The sequence below is a fragment of the Chaetodon trifascialis genome, chromosome 11 (genome assembly GCF_039877785.1).
Source record: "Chaetodon trifascialis isolate fChaTrf1 chromosome 11, fChaTrf1.hap1, whole genome shotgun sequence".
NCBI lineage: Eukaryota > Metazoa > Chordata > Actinopteri > Chaetodontiformes > Chaetodontidae > Chaetodon > Chaetodon trifascialis.
In genome coordinates this window covers 21,425,422-21,447,697 of record NC_092066.1, presented here as the reverse complement: position 1 = coordinate 21,447,697, position 22,276 = coordinate 21,425,422, and the positions used below count along the sequence as shown (strand labels likewise).

At 41.4% G+C, this 22,276-nt stretch overlaps 1 protein-coding gene across 8 annotated transcripts in view; it reads right to left on the bottom strand.

Annotated features, from left to right (window-relative positions):
• Positions 1-22,276, bottom strand: part of ctnnd2b (catenin (cadherin-associated protein), delta 2b) — a 165,046-nt gene that overhangs the window by 102,244 nt on the left and 40,526 nt on the right. For 7 of the 8 annotated variants that reach the window (XM_070973592.1, XM_070973594.1, XM_070973596.1 and 4 more), the window contains exon 3: positions 5,428-5,540. In XM_070973592.1, the coding sequence (XP_070829693.1) occupies positions 5,428-5,540 (113 nt within the window). Of the gene's footprint in view, positions 1-5,427; positions 5,541-9,850; positions 9,962-22,276 lie in introns of those variants that run through there. The other variant, XM_070973598.1, reaches the window with a different exon arrangement.

Sequence of the window (22,276 nt, the reverse complement as noted above, 5' to 3'; positions counted from 1 at the left end):
GAGACTGATAACATAATGGAACTGGGTGAGATCAGAGTCAACCAACCGCTCCAGGGTCGGTTTAAAAATGCACCAAAACGATGCTCTGAGCAAGTCTGACTGGTCAGAATGTTTTTATATGTACAATCAAACCCAGATGAAACCGCTACAGGGCTCAAAGTAATAACCCTTAACTGTGCTGCACTGGCAATCCAACTTTGTGTTTAGCTCAGATAGACGGTTGACACCTCTGAGAGAGGTCAGACAAAGATGGTGAAGAGGAATGAAAACAGACAGATTAGAAAAAAATGTGAAAAGACATGAGAGAGTGAGCTAATAAGAGAAGAGACTATAAAAGCGAATGGTGGGGGAACTGAATAACAGAAGAAGGCGAGGAGGAGGAGTAGAGGGGGCAGGTCTGCCAGTGGCACAAAAGTAAATACTCAAATTCAGTCAGAGCTGGCATGAAAAGAATAGAGTAGGCATTTTAGCCACTTCATTTTGGCTAACCAGTTATGAAATATGTTACTGTCAGTGAAATACTGAACACAAATTGATAACAAATACAGGCTAACGCAACCTAAAGACTATTTATTTTAACTGCCAAAGCCACCGCAGAGACTTGAGTGAAAGGATGTGGCTGGTTATTGAGGTTACATGACAAATAGAAAAGAACAGTGCTACAGTGGGGAAAAATGACATATACAATACAACTATAATCATGGTAATTTACTTTTTCATCCATTCTTGCCCACCTCTTATGTCATGTAAGCACAGGAGAACTACCACAGTATCATTTGCAACCATGACATTTAAGGCAGAAGGGTCCTTTAACCGATGAGGCAACATATGTCACACTCTTCTTTCCAGACACAAACAAATTGTCTCAGTTTGACTGATAGGGCAACACACACACATGCATGCACACACACACACATTCACACAGTGGATTTGTGCTTTTTGAAGTGATAAAGCAGCAGCATATGTCGTGGCAGACACTCTGACCTGTGGTGACTGATTAAAACTGGAAACAAAGGCAGAGCTGAAGAGCTCATTAGCACCTCTGAAAGTCTTTATCTTCCACAACACAACAGGATTCCTGAGCTGCCAGCACCCGCTGCACTTAACACGGATTCATAATTCAACTTTTGTGTGGTTTAACCTGTCTGTCTGGGGACAGATTTTCATCATTTCGGTAACTTCATTGCTTGCTTTTCAATAGAGTAGTCACATCCAACTATCAAAGACAAAGAGAGTCAATGAAAGAACCTCTAACTGAAAACCACAGGAAGATTTGGTGCATAACTCACATTAATTGGTTTTGGGGATTGCCTTCACAAAAAATCTGTATTTTCAGTAAGTTCCATTTCTGAAGTTAATACAGGACAACCCCATGAAAAACACTCCTTCCTACTTTCTATCTAGCACAGGGATCAAGGTGTCTGACAGCCCCACACAGCCATTGTATTGTCCCTGGTCATTACAACACTGGTTATATTACATGTCCTGTGTCTCAGTCTATGAACCTGTGGTTTGTCTGGGAGTAGAAAGTAGAGCTGCTCCTGTGGGAGAGCCAATAAGCCTGGATGCGAAAAGAACACCAACACATGCTTCCTGGCCAGAGCAGTTTCACATTGGACATATTAGATATTATTACAGATGCAAACCTGAACTGTCTTAAGATAGTATCATCCTCATAACGATAGATTTAAGAGGTGATTCAAAGGTCAGAACTTTTCGATCATTATGAGTTGAGAAGAAACAACTAGTGTAATATAGGCTAAAAATAAACTCACCATAGCTCAGGAAACTAATCTAATAAGTGGACCTCGTGTTGTTTCCACTGTTTCCAAGGTGAGGTATGAACTTTCATTCTTTGTTCATATAATGTTCTCCAGGAAGCAAAAGTAACTGGACTCTCCAGTTGTCCCATTTACAAACAGCAGAGGATTCATGCATATCCACTGGGAACAAAACCCACAACATCCTGAGAACTGACAGTATTTGGATATTTTCAGCATTTTGAACCAACATAACTTGCTGGAAATAGTGTGCATACACACACAAACATACACACACACACACACACACACACACACACACACACACATATGTATATATATATATATATATATTTCAAGTACAACTATATTTGTATCGAAGACTTTTCTTGGCTGTTTTTTGTTTTGTTTTGGGGTTTTTTTTACTAGACAACTGACAGCACTTGCTAGCTAACACAAGAAATGGTAGCTAGCATCAGAAACTTAACCCACGCAACACCAATAAATTAGCTCTTGCTAGTGGTGAGAAATGACCTGATTACTGCACTGAAATTGAAGAATCTGGTTTTAGAACCAGAAAAAATGTAACTTCCAAAATGTGTCTGGGCCATGCTAACATACTTATGCTAACTAGGTACACAAATAAACCAAGAAAGTAACGCACATTAAAATGACAAAAGCAGTAAACTCAAAACACAGCAACAACTTGAATTTAAAGTAGTTTAAATGGATGGAAATATATTCAAGCTGCTGGTTTCATTGCTGTGCACAGTGTCAATGTGCCTCGCCACAAATGCAGCCAAGATGAATTCCAGTACATGTATTGTAACTGCCGATTAAATGTTGCCCCTTCTGTTCACCGGGACAAGCAGTGATGAATAAAACTACTCAGAACAGCAACAATACTAATGTTTCAGATGTAATGGAACAATAAATCCTCCATGCTTTAGGCACTACAAACCTCCAGCATATTGCCTTAGTGGACTTGTGTGTTTTGCCAAACCATTTGTCCATTTGGTAATTACCTCCGAGTCAAACAAATTGGATGGCCTATAAAAAGCAATGGAAGACAGTGTAATCCAGAAGACGCTCTGGTCCTCACTAAATAATAAACCCATCCGGTTGAGTTAAAAATACGACAGCCTTTATTCCGTCTGCGTGCAGCTGGGTGATGAAGTGGAAGACGTGTTTTTTTGGACTCCACACCTCTTCCATCTCCCATGTTGCGGCAGTTTTAAATGCAGCCCTGTGACAGCATCGAGGAGCCAAATGCATGCACCAGTTAATTATTCTCGTGAATGAATTGGTTTTAGACCATCTCTCTACTCTTTGTTGGTCCACCCCTCAAATTGAAATGAGAATTACAATGCCGGCAGATGAGTAATTAGTTTCGAGACGGATGGAATCCCCGCTCGCTTAACGGAATCAAAGAGGAGGAAAGATGATGGATTGTGTGCGTTTATTTATGTGTGTGTGTGTGTGTGTGTGTGTGTGTGTGTGTGTGTGTGTGTGTGTGTGAGGCAGAGAAATGGAGACAGGGGCTTTAATCGTGTTACTTTGTCCGGAGAGGCAGGCTAAGTGCATTAACACTATTGTGTCAGGAGTGCTGTTTTCACATTGGGACTGGTATGGAATGTGTAGAATGTGTTCTTCGAGCTCAGAGCACTGATGAGGCTCGGGGCCAAACTCAATCAGCGGCAGATAATATGACAATCTCTTCACATTGTGTACCATTTACTTCCTCTCACCACAAAAACGAAGACCCTGAACAGACGAATGGACGCCTGTGACAGGTGCACATTGTTTGATTCTTTGCAAGGAGTAATTGCCGTTTTTAATGGATAATAAATAGCATGTCATGTTTGCAATGCTGAGGATTTGATTTGGGCCATTAGACCTGAGCCAAAATTCATTTAAATTACCAAAAGCAGCTGCTTTGATCAAACTGGAGTGCTATACAGACAGAGTTGGCACAATTTTGCAGCAAAAAGGAAGTAATTTTGCTCCCTAATGCTGCTGCCGCTGCTGCTGCAAAAAAGGTATTCTGGGACATGTCACACACAATGTGAAAATGAGTGAGATTTCAAGAGATTAGGTTTGTATGTTAGCATGACAGATGGTCATTTCTGTTTCTGGCAAATGCAACATGCAGAAACATGTGGATTTTTAATCATGACACTTTAGCTCCAAGTATCACATTTTTGGCTGCAACACTATAATGCAGGTTACATAACAACCCATACTGAAGCATCCATTTCTTATATGAGAAATGATTCAATCATAAGTCAGTCACATGACCACATCAAATCCAGATTTACTCTGTTAGAATCAGAAGTGTCAATCTGACATCAGATTTCTTTGAAGTTCTAATCCTTCTGCCACAAACTGATCTCCATTCATTCCTCATGCGCCTCTGTGCTTAAAGATGCTACAGTATGTGTAGTTTGTGTGCAGTTAAGAGCTTCAGGACGGCAACTAGATCCCGTCAATAGACTTTAATCTGCCGCTGAGTTTCTGACAGATCTATATCCTTTCTCACAGCATGCCGTGGACATACAATGAGGTTCATGAGACGTTACCATCCTTGAGCTTTGTGATTGCAACCTCAATCGCTTCATGCCCTCTTTAGCTGCCTCTTGTTATTCTGCATGTTAATTTTGACAAGCAGGACGAGTGATGATAAAAGCGAGAGCTAATATGTGTTCTTATAATGAGGTCAGGTACTGTACAGTGAACACAATTACTGGAATAAAGCTGTATGAAAAGTTGATAGTAAGTTCTCTCATATTGTAAAACACTGCAAAATGGATATTTCCCTCAGGAGTTGGTGGAGACCAAAACAGAGCAAAAAGAGTGAGAATATTTGGTGGTCGTAGGTGGTCAGAAACAAATAATACTGCCAATGTTGCTCGCTGTCTGCTGGATAGGTAATTAGGTAATTGTTTGCTACTGTAACACATTGCCATAACAACCTGATGAGGTGATAATGTGTCAACTCTGTGTTTACAGGTTGTACACAAGTAGTCAAGAATATCTATTCATGCTGCTTTAAATTGGACGGTATGTTATAGTAACAAGCTCGGTAGTTCTGACTGAGAACTGAGAGTTATTTACATGTAGTGATGACTAGTTCTTCCCACAATTAAACTTAACTTAAACTGTGACTGTGTCTCAAATTATTGCAATTACTTATTAAAGACAAATGCTACACATAGTTTCTTTGAATGTGCACTCCTTGGCAGCATTACAGGTTTTGAAATGCAACTTAAACTGATAACAATGCACCAAGCAACAATATAAATGCACGCTGCAGCTCTACCAAAACTACTCCAGCAGGTGCATGGGTACGGGAGAAGGAACACGATCTGGTGCACTGAAAGAATGCAGGGAGGTCACTCTCTCTCGCTGACTTCCAAAGCTAATCAACAACGTTTTTGAACCATGGTTTGAACCATACAGATGAAATCTGGACACAGATCAAGGAGCATACCTCTAATTTGACCAGCTGTAAAGCCAGTCACCTGCAAGAGCACAGCTGACACACACAGGTAGAGTGTACAGAAGAGGATCTGACGGGTGTGAGAGAAACAGAAACACACACACACACACACACACACACACACACACACACACACACACACACACACACACACACACACACACACACCTGATGCTAGTCATGCTTCCAGTCTCAGAGCCAAGCTTGCATCTCTCCAGCTGACTGGCAACAATCTGTCGTTCGGCTTCCAACTCCCTGGTCAGACGTTCAAACTGCAACTCCTGGAGAGAGAGAGAGAGAGAGAGAGAGAGAGAGAGAGAGAGAAATGTGTCAAAACATTCTGTCTATTTATTTACTGCCACTTTTACAGTCATCCTGAACATTATTTTGGCTCCGTTGTCTCTGTCACATTTTTAATTGTTGTGAAATGGACTCTGCTGTCTGTGGTGGGAGAACAAGCCAGACATCACTGTGTCTGCCAGTTTCACACTGCCAGACATTCGCTGAGAAGAGTCTGATATGTCGCAAAACTGTGACACCAAACTAAAGCCATCACAAACGTGACATTTGTTACTCTGCTGCTAGGAAACTCCTGAAACAGATGAAGTGTTGGAGTGGTTTGGGAGAAGAATTTGGTTATTTTGTGACAGAGTGTGTCAGGTTCACATGAAAGGTTGAGTCTGATGCCTGAACAATCATCTATAAATCACTCTAACTGTATGGATTTGCATGCTGCTAGTGGCAGGATAGCGTTGGGAGGAATAGAAGAAGCTGTCAGTCCCATCGCTCCATCTGAACATGCAATCTGTAGCTGCAGTGTAGCACCCCCCAAAAAATCACCCCATTACTAGATGTCACTACCCTCTTAATTTGAAAATGCATGGCCTAAATCTGATGCCACGCATACAGTATGCACTGAATGTTTAAATACATAATGTAGTTCCATTTAAGCTAAGCTCTTTGAGAATTGTTGAATATGAGTAATTTAGTCATCTGTGGACAAGGCAATGCTTAGTTACTGAAATTATTGCTGTTCAAACTCGTAAATAAAACCTTGGATGCTGGAGGTTAGTGTGAATCAACACATATTGGTGTTACTGTTAAAGGCGCCTAAATTCTTGGAAGAGGAGGAGCACATTTCTAAAAGTTCTCCCTTCTTTTGCCTCATTTGAAAAAGAAAATTTGAATTTGTGTGCAATTTCCATCCTTTACTGTGATACTGTTTATAGAGACAAACAGTTGGTGGCGCTAATTCTCAAGTTGGGTCCCATTAAACCACTGCAGAAATTAGGGTGCGAAATTAGGAGTTGATGTACTTAAAAGAAAACAAAGGGGAATTTTTTTTTTTTTTTTAACCTTGTTTAACCTGTACGTTTGAGGACGGTTACAGTCACAGTGGACGCTTCAGCCACATGCTTCATGCTTAATTTGCTTGATCTGTTTTCAGTTTTGATTCTGCTTTTATCATTTACCTTTTCAACTCATCCAAGAGTAAACATTTTTGAAAACTTCATCTGTTTTTTAATCTCAGGTGTATTTATGCACAAACTGTAGGGATAATGGACAGTCAAACAGGTGGAGGGAAACGGTCTCATGCGAGAACATTTTCATTTTCTTAACCTAAATCTTGACTACTTTTTTTTATGAGGCTCACGCGTAGAATTGTTCCAAGTCTGATTCACCAAACAGTCCAAAATAAACAAACTTGCTTTTCGTTTCTCGTTTCATCTTAAATGAATGCCACCTGTTCATGAGAAGATGTGCTTTCAAGAGACTTGGTCATTAGCATAGCAGACACCTTCAAGCTGCTATATGCCGCCAGGCTGCTTGGTCTCTCTATTTGCAGGCCAGTGCCAGCCAAGAGTTAAAATAAGGCTTATATGCTGCAGAGCTCAGCGGAGACAGTTGGAATCAGTAGAAAAAAACATAATACACTGAGCACTGCTGGCAGTGGTAAAATGAGTGTTCACCTTGAAAACAATGAAGCAGTACGACCGTTTTCTTAACATCTAACATCTATATGAAGGCATTAAAATTCTGAAAAGAAATAAGTGTAGAAAGGAAGACTATCTGTACATTAAACAACTGTATTTTGCGTATAGATAAAAGAAAATTGGCGAATGCGACAGGTCCTCTGGAATCACTTGTGTGTCCTCATAGGAACAGATTTGTTCCTATGAGCAGTTCTTCCATGAGGCCCATTGTGTTTATGCTTAATTTATGCTAATCAAAGTGTGATGAATAACTACTAATTAACTGATACGCAAACAAACCAACAGCTGATTATAGTATTTGTGTCTGCTGCTGCTGCGATCATTACAGCTGATTAAACATAACTGATTTTACCAATTTGTGCAAAAAGAAAACAAAGGAACCCAACTGTATTGTGGATTGTTTCAAATCACGTGAAGAGCATACAGTGCCTATACAGTGGAGAGCTGGTCCTAAAATATAAATCTTAAATTGTTTTTTGGCAGTGTTCTGGGCAGTTTCCAGATGGTGAAAGTGATGGAATTTTAATAAATTATGTCACAATGGGTGATATATTCAAATCAATGATATATTCAATGGATGCTGGCAGTATATGAATACAGAGGAGTCACTCTGAAAGAGGTCTGAGCTCATCTAAAGGCTAGAACACTTTAAATGTTTGATTTGTAGGTGAAGAGAAATACTGGATTTCATTTGGTCTAAGTTTTCAGTGAAATTGCACACAACAGTCATTCTCTGCGTAAGTATCTTCGAAGTGACACAAGCACGTATATTATGCATGCATTATATTTAGTTCTTATTTATGTGTCATTTTTATAAGGGAAATAAGACTACACAACACACTGAACCATGTCATGCTGAAACAGTAAATGTGCCTGACAAACGACCTGTTGCATAACTTTCCAGCCAAGTGAAGCTCCATACGTTCACAAAGCGATCGCATGGTATTAAAAATGAATAAAAAGTCTGACTTCTCTGTTTGCATCGACGCATAGAAACAACTGAACTTTATACTTGATTTAACATCTGAAATGGCCTCAAAATATCATGGCAAAAATACATTTCCCAGTAAGACACCACATTCATCTTATTTAAAGTGATTACACAATGTGTGTTTAAAGCTTAAGAATACCGATGAAGAGCAGAGCGCTGGTTCGTGGGAGCTTAAACACTGATGATGCCTGAGGCAACTCCAGGCTTTCCAACATAATGATACAATTTGATTAGAATGAATCATTAATATAAATAATTAACAAATCAAATTGCTAATTTCCCTGTAATTATGCACCATCTTCTTTATTATTATACTTCATTGTTATTAATGGGAACTGGACACAGATACAGGGCACACACACACACACACCGACACACACACACATGCACAGAACCATGTCGACCACACATGCACATGCACAGGCATACCTGCACACGTGCACAGAAGCATTCACAAACAACATAAATGCATTTGCGTGGATTCTGCAGGTTATGCGCACATTTCCTATTGACTTAATAAGACAGTTAAGTGCTTCTTGCAACTGCCAGACAGCATAATATATGTTCTGCTGTAAAGCGCTATATGTAACTTCTGCTCACACAAACACATACACACACACACACCGCTGTGAAGTCTCTCAAGTGTGAATAAAGAGCGACATGCAGACTCTTCCCTGTTTACACAACTTCAACATGATGATGCATAGATGTGTTCACTCTGCACTGCGATGAAAATATAGCTGCTCAACAGAAATGGTCATGAAAAGTCACCTGGCTCCATCAGCTGTGCTGAGCTGGCCGTATCTACTGAGCCAACGATAAATCATTTTTGAAATGGACACAAAAAAAGCTGTGAAATAAAAATGCTATTGCCTTTTTAGCATTTAGTGTCCTCGGTCAATCATCACAGTGTTTGTTAACGTTTGAGCACAGAGCCAATAATCTGCAAGAAACACATGGATGATTTTAGTGTCTACGATCTCATCACTTAAAGGCTAATTTGAAGATAAAAGCCGTAATCCTTTGATGCAAACAAAAACCAGCCACTTGCTACAAAGCTACTCAAGAGCGGCAAGAAATTCCATCACACAGAGCTAAGAGGCTGTGCTTCTATTTACATCTCAAACACCACTGCATGTTTTCCCCTGTGTGGTCGGACTTCTTGCAGTTAGATCAATCCAGACACCCTCATCAGCTGATGTAAAGGAATGAAAGCACAGGAAAAAAAAAACAACCTACTTTGAGGTAATATCTCCCGAGCAGATGAAGAAAAAGATGAAATGCCTTATTTTTTCTGTTTGTTTGCTTGTTTGGAGTTCCTAACTTACAGCTGAGATAGAGGCTCAGCAAGATGACTAACTAGCTGGATGGCGAGCCGTGAGAATTCGGCTGTAAGGCTTCTTGAAAACATCCAAACAAAAGCCAGCGCTCCCTCCTTTTCCCCTGATGCCCCTCCGATCTCTGCTCCCTCCAATTCAGGGCTGACAGGCAGACACCTGTTACTGCAGAGGAGGAGGCACCATGATGGAATGCATTCTGAAAGGTGCTGGTGTCAAAAAGCAGCAAGAAAAGAAAAAGAGGGGAAAAAGAAGGTGAGCACACATACCTTCACATGGACCATACTTCACAGAGAGACATAAAATCACAGAGCAGCCAGCTTTCCTTTGCTCCACTCTGGTCAAAAAGCAACAGCAGCGCTCGCTCTCCCTCCTACAAACACTCATCTGTCCTGGGTCAAACACAGCAAGCGATAGAGAGACAGAAAGAAAGACAGAGAGAGAGAGAGAGAGAGAGAGAGAGAGAGAGAGAGAGAGAGAGAGAGAGACTACAAGTGTCACTTGAGCTGACTGCAACTCAGCCTCTCTCTCTCTGTCACTATGTCTATGTCTCTTTCTCTCTCCCTCCTGAGGGGCCATGAACACACACACACACACACACACACACACACACACACACACACACACACACACACACACACACACACACACACACACACACACACACACTGTTCACTGAGGCACAAAGGTCCCCATGGTAACGGAGCATTTAGAAGCCCCGTGGCATTATTTATGCAACGTTGCATCACAATGGGCCCTCCCACCGGCTGACCCTGCCAAAAAAGCCCGCCGCTCGCCAGTCACTCACTGCCTCTCTCACTTTACCTCTCTCTCTCTCTCTCTCTCTCTGACCAAACCATCTGCACCCTCCACCCCCAACCCCCCAGCCACCATCACTGAAAAGCAATGGGGGATTTTGAGGAGATGGGGAGGGGAGGCAGGAGAGACAGAAGATGGAATGGAGGCAAGATGGAGGGAGGCGCGCGTGCACACACACACACACACACACACACACACACACACACACACACACACAAACACACACACACACACACACTCAAAACAGTAGACTCATACCTTCACACAAACACACACAGCTACACACTCAATGTGTTCTGCCTCAGTGAAATTCTATTGGATCTAAGGAGTGTATGGGGACAAAAAAGCACGCTACTTGGAGTAAGTTCAAGCACACACACCAATACACACACAGCCCACACTTCTTTGGTTGCTACTATGTCATTTGCACAGGCTGAGAATGTGACAGCCAAGTGGAATTTTGTTACTGTTAAGAAACAAATTCAAACAGTGTACAATATGTTACACTGTGCTGTAAGGGTCGAGTCAGACCAGTGTTCACAACAGCCAACATTGAGAGTGAAATGAGATCACCTCAAGGGAATAGTCACCATCAGTGGATTCACTTGTGGAGGCTAGGGTTGATGCAAATCTCGTGTGAAATTCAGGTTTTGGGAACTCTGACACACAGCTTTGACACAAAATTTGGGCCGGCTGTAGCTCAGGAGGTAGAGCAGTCGTCTGCCAATCAGAAGGTCGGTCTGGCCTCGGCAGTCCACATGACGAAGCATCCTCGGCCAAGATACTGAACCCCCCAAAATATCTGCCCCCGATGCTTCGCCACCGATGTGTGAATTCATATGTTCGTCACTTTGGATAAAAGCGTCTGCCAAATGACTAGTTGTAATGTACAATTTGAGCCAAAAGCCAATAACGAAAAGCAAACAGTCTTGACATTGGAGGGAATGGAGAGTCAGAGAGTCCAAAATAGAGGAAACCACCATATTGGATGTGTTGGTCCATCCACAACTTTGCCCATGTATAAACTGCTCCACAAAGGAGAGATACTTTCTAGTCTAAACTATGAAGGATGAACCTCACAAACTGTCACTAAGTAAGCCAGTTAGCTTGGAGTGGCATGTTACCTGTTAGCTCACTATCTTCTTCACATCTATGTTAAATATATTTTATCTTTAAAATAAAGGCTATACAGAAGCAAGTGAACCATCAAACAAGTGAACATTAGTGAAACCTCACACAAAGAACAAGCAGGCACCACCATCTCTTACCCAGATGCAATCTGACTTCAAATCTGAACCCATAGCTTCACAATAGGCCAGCCACTTTGTAAAGCACAAAGAAGCCCGGTGAAAAACCTCTCCAGCTTACACTGGCTGAAATCTCCTTTTCTTTGTTTTCTGCTCTCCTTTATCTGACTTGTCTGCTTCTCCCTCCCTGTATGGCACGGCAAAACCAATCATGACATCCTGGCAAATACATGCTGCACATGCAAAGCTCCAGCCTCCAGTCATTTCCTTATTCAAATTTGGATTGGCTCAGTTTACACGGCTGTTTGGCTGCAGACTGACTGAACACAGGTTTAATCACAGAGATAAGTGGGCCATCAACTGAGTGGCGAAAATGAGACAGATCAGCTTGATCAACTCAATGTGTCAGTGTCCACAGGACTGAAATTCACAGCGGCTCTGAGCATGCATGTTGTTGAGTGTGCGTGTCCAGACGGTCCTCAATTCCAAAGCATCAAATACCACCACTTTGTCACACGCCTTAGCATCTCAAACAGATGTACAAGGTACCCTTCAGCATATGTATGAGATGCACTGGGCTTTTGATGAACTTCAATGTGAATCCATTCACGCCAAAATTAGACGCTCAGGGCAAAGTGACGGTAACCTGACACAGCCCATGGTTTCTTACACTGAACCATCTGGGAAGCCATCTATGAAAACTGATTGGTGATTGGATGAACCATCTATCATGGGCCAACTTCACCCAATCAGATCAATGAACCACATGATGTTGTTGGACTCATGCCAAAGTCAGTCAGGAGGAGAGTGAAAACATCTTTTCCATGGGAAATGGGTTCATATCCTATTTGAAACCAAACTGCTTAACTTACATAACATCATGTACATATCGTACTTAACTTAATTAACTTACCGACATAAACAGATTTATTTTAACCCAAATATGATCTTTTCCTAAACCTGACCCAAGTGTGACCATTTCTTAACTTTCAGTACATGTTAGAAAGGCTTGTGTGTCTGTATGAGAAGCAGAGGGCTGTGACAAAGTGTCAGCATCTGATGACCTGGGAATGAGAAGGTGTTGGTGTGTCTGTGTGTGTGTGTCTGTGTGTGTGCTATGAAGGATGAGTGGGGACAGCCACTTGGATTGTGGAAAGCTGATATCCTGTATCTTGGAAGATTGTTACTGATACCCTGCAGTTTGTGCAAATTATCAATATCAAAGGGCACTGCAGAGATTTTACACAAAAAGGTCAGTTTATTTGTAATGAGGAGTACTACTGTGAAAACAGCTGTTTAATGTCTTCCATGGCTCTGGGGTAGCTTCATCACATCTGAGAGAATAACCCTGATAATGTCATAATCGTCTCAGTTTTGGTGAGAAAACTGAGATGTGTGGAAATCTACACATTGTAACAGAGAGCCTGTGTTATGATGGTAAATGGACTGGATTTACAGTATATAGCACAGCTGCTTTACCTGTTGAACCACAGCCGCCTGTATCAAGTGGACATATGGAGTTTGATAGACGTAGATATTTACCATTTATTCTTTGTGGGGACTAAAGCCTGGACTTAAAAAAGTCTCAATGTAAATGTAGAATTATAATAACGATGTTAAATGTCACATTGGAAACAGTTCATATACTTTACAATCTCTCCATTGTTCTATACAGTCTACCATTATCAGCAGTGTTGCTCTAGTTACTAAAAAACAGTAATCATTCACAGTTACTAGTTAGATCATTACAAACTGCATTACAAACTACATTACTTTACTGACCACTTCCACCAAAAAGCAATGCGTTAGTGTAATAAGTAACTTTCAAAATATCTACTTTGAAGTGCTGCCATTTGTAAAATTGGTTGGTAAAATTAGTGTGTCATCCACTAATTGTGAAAAGGAAAGGCCTATTTTCTTATTACATTTTGAATTATAAACTTGACAAATAAAAGGTACTTTACAAAATACATGAAGATATTTATGTATAAAATCTAAAAATGTAAAAAGAAAACACTTTTCAACTACAGCTGTAAAGAAAATAACCCAGCATCTGAGTCCGGGCTTTGTTTTGAGTGCTCGACTGTACTTCTGGCTCTCATCCTCCATACTGTTGGACATGACTCTAAGGTGGTAAAGGAGGCTAAGAGAGTTTCAGCCTGTTTTGCTCTTTTATGTTCCAAAATGCAGCTGTTACTTTTTGATAATGTTTAAAGAAGTATTCCAGCAGTGTAACGTTGGACTTTAGATAAATTGGGGGGCTCATGAGCACAAAAGACAGATTAACAAAAGGACTGGTCAATGGCTGACATATCAGGAGTCTGTCCCTGGTATGGGTCAATCTCCAAAAAATCCCCGGTTTGCAATGCAACTTTTCTGTTTCAAATTTGAAAAAGTCTTGGAGCACCACCACGGCTCAAAAACACCCCTTGAACCACCGCTGACATGACACAAGGCTGAGTCGAACGGTCATTTATGTGTAAAGTTGGTGGCGTTTCCTTTGACAACATTTGATCCACACTGTGCTCTGCTCAAGTCGAGTTTAAAGATTTCCATACTCTACAGACATGAACGGAAACCATAGAAAGTGATTTGTAATAAATATAGAAAGTCACCAACATGATCCTCTGAGGTCTTGAAATAGAAATGAGTCCTGTCAAACTTCTACATTATGTCCATCATACTGGACAGAAACACTCAATATCAGCCTGAACAGATTGCTGTGCATGCGTGTGTATGTGTGAGTAATCACAGCTTGTTAAGCAATTAGGTGAAAAGGACAACAATTAACTATGTCTTAATGAGCAGGTTCTACAATCACGTCCTTGTCAACTGATTGCATTACTGAAGATTCAGCTCCATTCTGAGCCTATAAATGGAGACAGAGGGAAGACAGATAGAGAGTTAGTGAGCAGCCACTAGCGTACAGGAACAGGCTGGCCCCTGAAAACCCCATTAAAGCAATTAGTAAAGTAAAATAAATGACTGCAGGACAGTGGTGGGCTGCATGGGGAGCAAAGTTGCAGTGTGTGTGTGTGTGTGTGTGTGTGTGTGTGTGTGTGTGTGTGTGTGTGTGTGTGTGTGTGTGTGTGTGTGTGTGTGTGTGTGTGTGTTCTAGCTGTAACTGTCTCCCTCTCTCTCCAGTGTAAAGCAGTCTAATTGTGCCCCGTGGTGTCCGCCTGGCATTTGGTTTCAGAAGGGGGCCTGTTCAATGAGAAAATGTCATGGCGGCTGTGTCACTAAGACCACCGCTGTCTGCGACTATTGTTTCAAGCTGGAAAATTACTAGGTACATCAAGTTGGTAACACAGTTGTCCCGGAAGCAAAAGGAAACAACAAGGAACAAGATGGAGATAGAAAAGAAGCGATCAGGAGAGCAGGAGGAGAGATATGAATCGAGATAAAGGAGAAGAAGACTTCAGCTGACTGAAAAGCAGCGAGGGGGGAGACAGGTTCAGGGAGATTCAGCACTCTCCGGATACCAAAACCAATTAAATGTTCATCCCAAACTGGACAGATCTGTCTTGTTTCCCAATAACTGCTGCTGCAGATACGGGGGTTTAATTCCTCTCCTCGCCACAGTCTGTGTTTCCACCCCCCTGTGCAACAGCGTTGAAACTGGTTTTGAGCGTAGGGTTAGGGACATGAATTATGAGCAAGTGTAAAATATTCACAGCACAGTCTCTTTGTTGAGCTCACTGTGCGGCAAAATAATAAAAATTATTGTTCACGAAGCATCAAGGTAAATGTTGTTTATTCAAACTGCAGGGAGAACGAAACGTTGACCGTGCTGAAAGCTCAAGGCATTGACACGTGAGGTAAACATCTAAAGGGGAAGAGTTCTCCGGAGTTTTCTTGACTTTGTTGCTTTAATCACATTGAAACACCTTGCGGCCTTGTTATTTTTGTCTCAGTTTATTGCCTGTTGCTGGGAGGATTGCCAATCGACATTCTACCCCTGCCCAAAAAACACATTGTATCTTCAGATGCTGTTTGGGAAAGAAGAAAAATGTGAGCTCTGTCCAATAAAAGCTTGCTGTCCTCAGTGGACACATTCACTAAACGGATTCAAGAACAAAGTTAAGGACAAAATCTAACAGGATCACAACAGGTCTTTTTTTTAATCCGCCTGCATGTGTTCTTGTGGACTTGTGAAAATCATCGGTCACAGCACAAATACTGTTCCAATTTAAATCCATATTTAGCTGAGTACAGTCCAAATTCATCAAGGATGCTTGGGAAGCTGACTGTGTGGACTTTGAGTAGACAAAAACTGATGCATTTAGAGCTGAAGCAATTAGTTGATTAATTAATTAGTGGATCAGGCATCTATTTTGATAATGATTCATCATTTCAGTCATTTTCCAAGCTGAAGTGGCAAACATTCGCTGGTTTCAGCTCAAAAACATGAGCATTTGCTTCCTGTTTTATGACAGTAAACTGAATATATTTGGGTTTTGCACTGCTGGTCGGTCAAAATAAACAATATGTCAGCTTGAGTTCTGGGAAATTGTGGAAGGCATTTTAAAACATTTTTTTTGACATGTTGAAGACAAAAAGATTATTAAGAAAGAAGACAAATGAAAACATTTGGCAGACTTCATCATACATTAAAATAGTTTTTGCAACATGCATATACTTTGAATCAACCAGATGCAGTGATGGTAAACAACACAACTCAGACTCACAGTTGTGTCCTCTAAGTGTTTGTACACCATCAAAGAAAATGTTTTGGGATTTTTTAAGGTGAGAAAGAAACCATTTAGATTTCAAATATGTAGGTGATTTATAAAATTAATGGCTACTTGAAAATTTGCTCTGAAGAGATGTGTGAGAACCCATTAGCTTCTCTTGTCCTACACATAAGCTATAATAATAGAAAAAGGGAAGCCACAGGCTTGCTTCAGGCACACTTGCACCGAGCAAAGGATGCAGTTAAAAAGCCTCATTAGTTAGGGCACGTGAAAGCAAAAAAATATCTAAAAATGTATTACAAAAAGGAAATGCCGACTGGTTTCAACTGGTTTCCTCATGGCATGGCTGGAAAGAGGCGTCATAAGATCTAAAAACTTTTGGTAGACTGATTTTAAATGTTGTGTAATATACCTCAGAGTAAGGATAACACGTGTATATGTGGATGCATCTCTTGCTCACTGCTCTTGAAAGCATCCAGCTGAGTTGACTATCAGCCAGAAGACTCCTGTCCCAAGTGCAAACTGAATGTACTGTATATTCCTTTACTCTGGAGGTTGGACTACTAACCTGGTCTCATTCCCAGAGCGTCAGATATCACTGCTTTGTTCTGGCCCTCAGTGTCTCATACAGACAGACATGGTACCCTTAGTGTTTATATGAGAAGCACCGGCCTTTCAACTTACTCTCCAGTAAACCCATCTGCAGCAATATTAGACCCCCAGAGCAACTTCTCCAACCGTCCATCAAGTTCTCATTCCAGCGACGCACAAAGTCTTCCTGCCAGAAAGCCTTTCTAACAAGTGGTTAATGTTGTGAAACAGTCACAGTTTGGTTAGGTTTAGAAAAAAAAGGTTGTCCACTTTCTGTTTGTCACAGGACACAATCCCCTGGCCTCATAGGTGAAAGCTGCATGTTTGTTTGGCTCGTCCATCCACCCTACCTTCTTGCATTTGTGGATTTTCTTGCTCTTTATACTACATCACATCTAATATTGCTGCAGATGGTTTAACAGTGGAGTTAGCTCGATGCATCTCATACAGGTGCTAAAGGGTACCTTGTATGCCTGTATGAGACAGCGAGGGGTGTGACAAAGCGGGGGCATTTGACACTGTGCGAATGAGACCAGGCTCGGCCTCTGTGTGAGTGCACTGTGTTGAGAAAGGCCTAACATTTCTCATGTGCAGAAGTAATGATGTAATTCCCTCCATAGCCGCAAGTCCCAAATTCTGTATTTAACCTTATGATTAGAAAAAGAAAACAAGACACTGGTTTAATAGGCAGCCAGATGACATTTGAAGGCATTTACTGCCCTTCAACAACTAGCTAAATGATACCCCTGGTGACTGCACGTAGCACTTCAAATAGTCTTGTCCTCACAGTGAAACTCTGGTTCACGCAGCCTCCAATACTGAACAATCACATTAGTACTGCTGCCATGATATAGGGTGGCTATAGCTCAGGAGGTAGAGCAGTTGTCTGCCAATCAGGAGGTTGGTGGTTCAACCCCTGGCCACGGCAGTCCCCCAACACTTTGTCATCAGTGTGTGACTTCATATGTACATTGCTTTGGATAAAAGCATCTGCCAACTGACTCACTGTACTTGCTATAATTGTTTTCATGCTAAAATGATATAAATCTATGTTGAATACGTGTTTGTATATTATGGCACTTCAACCATAACCAATCAACAATACGCTGCCTTACAAGTCAAAATAAATAATAAAAAAAAACCCTTCAAATTATTCATGCTGGAACTTTATGTGCCCACATCATTTTCCATGACGCCAAAAAAAAATGAGTCTACCGCAGAACACTTTGATCAAGAACGGCTATTAATATGCACTCTTTGTAAATGTATGAGACTCAAGACAATGTGACACAAGAGAGAGGAGCTAGAGGCAGCCTGCTGATTTCCTCCTGCAGACATTCTGCATTGTTGTTGGACAGTCAGCTGCTAACTCACTTGCTGTGCATGCTCTCTGCTCTGTTGCTGCAGCTTTGTGTACTGTCCTGACCCACTTGTACGATTGGCTGACTGAAAGGCTGCTCCAGCTTGTGACCGGTTGCTCAATATCCTGCTCCAATCCACATCAAACTGGTTGCTTTAAATGTGATAACAGTGTTTTTGGTGGCCTGCCAGTTCCTTTCAGCTTTGCTGTCTTTTTAAAGCATACATTTGTTCAACCTGTTGTTTGACAATATGCTATGAAAGTATAGAACGTTTTCTGTTGCTGTTACAAGGTACAAAGTAAATTTTTGTCATTGTACAACATGGCGTTATAAAATGAAATGCTAGTTGTTGTCCCTTAACGCTACTCACAAAACAAAAATTATATAAATGGATGAATAAATAATAAGTCAGAAAAATAAGCTATTACTGATGATGGAGATGGGGAGTCTTGCAGCTTGAGGAAAGAAGCTGCTCGGTAGTCTGGTGGTACAGCAGCAGATACTTCTGTATCTCTTGCCAGACAGCAGCAGGGTGAACAGGCTGTTGCTGGGTTGGGTCCTGTCTTTTAGTGTCCTTTGTGCTCTGCACAAGGACCTCACTACTTCACTGATGTCACTGATGCTTGGTAGGACACATCCCATGCCAATTAGCAATGTTTCCAGTCGTGCTTTGAGATGCTCCTGTGTAAAAGTTAACAAGAATGTGTGAATTTTGCCTTCTGAAGATATACAGTCGTTTCTGAACTCTCCTAACCAGGATGGAGACGTGAGATAACCATGACAGGTTCTCCGTGATGCTGCTGATTCCCAGGAACCCAAAACTGTTCACCAACAACTGTTCCAACACAGCACACTGATATAGACAGGGATGTGTATTTCCCACCTTTTTCCTCAAATCAACAACTGGCTTTGTTGACCCTGAGAAGCAGGTTGTTCCCTGTGCCACCCTGCAAGACTGTTGATTTCCTCCCGATATGATATATGAGACTAAGAAAATATTGCCTCACTGATATACCAAACATATATTCAAATGCAACCTTTGAATTTGAATGTTATATATCTGTGGAAGGAGGGGTTGAAAAAGTAGGAAAAGAGTGCAAAATGCTGTAGAACTGATAATAAATAAATAAACCCTCAGTGCTCACTAATGCATGAGCTGAAATTCTGGCTCTGGCTTCATTGCAGCATCTGTCTCTTTCTTCATTTGCCTGTAATAAAATAATCAACATCTACCACTCGACTTATACTCATCAAATATAAAGTGTGGTATCTTTTCCTTTGCAGAGTCAACCGTCTGCTCAGCTCTTTGCATAACACATCTCACAGAGCTGAACTCTTTCAGTCAAGTCTGAAGCAGTGGACTCAACTATGCAACCCAACAGAGCCTACACTCACACACTCTCTCACACACACACACACACACACACACACACACACACACACACACACACACACACACACACACACACACACACACACACACACACACCACCTCGGTCTAACTTACCTGTCAGTCCCCAGTCAACCATTTTTTTTCCCGTGCTGTGGCAGGTAGCAGAGAGGTCTGACAATGAGATTGAGCTGCCAAATGTAAGAAACGCATGGTCCTTTCCAAGCCCTACCCACAATGCACTGCATTGACTCCCCTGTCACTACTTTGCACTTCAAGCTACAGACAGCGAACGGCTAAAAAAGTGACACTCTGCAACAGGTGGATAACATGCCCACATACAAATACATATGCACTCAAATGCAGCCATCAATTGATGGCCCCAAACATAAAACAGCTAAAGTAAACGGAATGGATTATAAACATTGTGTTTATCTAATCTAAAGGTAGTGTAACTGAGTGTTACATCAGCTCCAAGGAGCGCATCATTAACACAAGTTAGTAGTTAAATAAACAAGTCTCATTCATGACTAACACGTACAGTGTGTGGTGTGTGTGTATGATGCTATCAGAGATTAGCATGAAATTACCATCTTAACCACAGATAGATTTATGGTTGCCAACCCAACCCTGCATCTAAGATCCCTGTTTGTTGTAATGTTAAGCATGAAAACAGAAACAAGTGTGGGAGATAAGCAGCCAAACAGGGCTTTGTCAGAATGAAATAATAGTCTGACCTTATATTCCATCCATCCATTTTCTATGCCGCTTATCGCTTGTCGCGGGGGGGCCGGAGCCTATCTCGGCTGTCAACAGGCGGGAGGCAGGGTACACCCTGGACCGGTCGCCAGCCGATCGCAGGGCTCATACAAACAACCATTCACACTCACACTCACACCTAGGGGCAATTTAGAGTCACCAATTAACCTAATGAGCATGTTTTTGGTCTGTGGGAGGAAGCCGGAGTACCCGGAGAGAACCCACGCATGCACGGGAAGAACATGCAAACTTCACACAGAAAGGCCCGACCCGGGAATCGAACCTGCGACCTTCTTTCTGTGAGGCACACGCACTACCTGCTGCGCCACCGTGCAGCCCCTGACCTTATATTTTGTCCCTTATTTACAAGTAAAAGTATTATTATACTATTCCTTATCGTCATCCAGTAAGGATGCTGACTTTTTGCATGGGACATGCTTTAGACAGCATGTATTTAAAACAATGAACTTGAAACATTAAAAATTCAGACAGCATTTCCAACTACTCCATGAAGCCAATGTTTGCTTAATTAGCTCAGCTGATAAAAATCTGCCAGCAACAGTTTGAGCACATTTCACATTTCAGCAGGCAACATCAACAGTCCCCAGCTAAGTGACAAGCTGCTTTTGTCTCGCGCTGTCTGAAGTCAAGGAACCGCTATTTCAAAAATGAATGAGAAGTTCAGCTGTAAATCTGCCACCGTTATGATGTCAGCTGCATATGGCATGTGGGAATGGAAAGCTTCAGTAGTGAAGAAGCAGTAGCTAAAGAAGATGCCAACTGACCAATCCTACCATGCTGAATGGATGACCTGCCTTCTCTGCCTACCCTGCTATTCTTACCCTAACCCTAAACAATCATCACCTTTCACGCCTAAGCTTAACCAAAACCAAACCAACCAAGTACTGGCCAATCAGAGGCAGGGTAGGGTGGGTCATCCCTTCACCATAGTAGGATTAGTAATTTAGCAAAGGAGACAGGATTTATTCTGTCTGCTCTATTCTGTATGGATGCAAACACACACAAATACAAATAAATGCATCCATATTCACCAAAAACATGCAGCAACATTTCACAGCTCAAATAAAACATATTGTTCAATGTCTATGGTGCTCTGGTCAGGAGTTTTCCTTCAGATGAAAATATCAAAAGCAAAAAACTTTCTCGAATGCCAACACTTTGCCTGACAGAACAAAAGAGAACGGGGAGAAGACAAAGCATGAGCAAACACATTTCCTTCCCAAATCCCTCCCCTCCCTCCTCATTCCTTAAATATTCTGCTTTTCTTTTTCTGCATGGCCCCTTGCATAAGAAGTAAAACAAAATAAATATTTGATCCACTTTGAAACCACTCCTTATGAATATCTAACTCTGCTGTGAACTTTGAAGAGAACTATATTTGGTAGTTTAATGAGGTAGCTGATGCTAAACAAATCTTAATTAATCCTTAATAAACAAATGAAGAGAGTAGCTGTGAGAGGGGGAGGAAAGGCTGATAGCATCCATTATTATTGCAGGGCTGCTGCAAGAAAACACCAATAAAAGAACTTAATGAATCATCCAAGAGTGAGCAGAATCACCATCAGGCTGATTGTTTTCAAAAAGCTATTAATCCTGTCTTTTTTATCATCTCGCATGCATTAACACCAATCCTAAATGAGTGTAATGTGAAGTATTTGTGCTTTGAAACCAGTGTGTTAAAAACAGAGAGTAACACTTCAAGAGCATTTATAAAATGATGCGTTATAGGTGAAGAGAAGATCTCATGTTTAATTAGGCTAACAGAGAAAATAAAGGCTGTACTTTTATTTTCTCAGTAAGCCTAATTAAACGC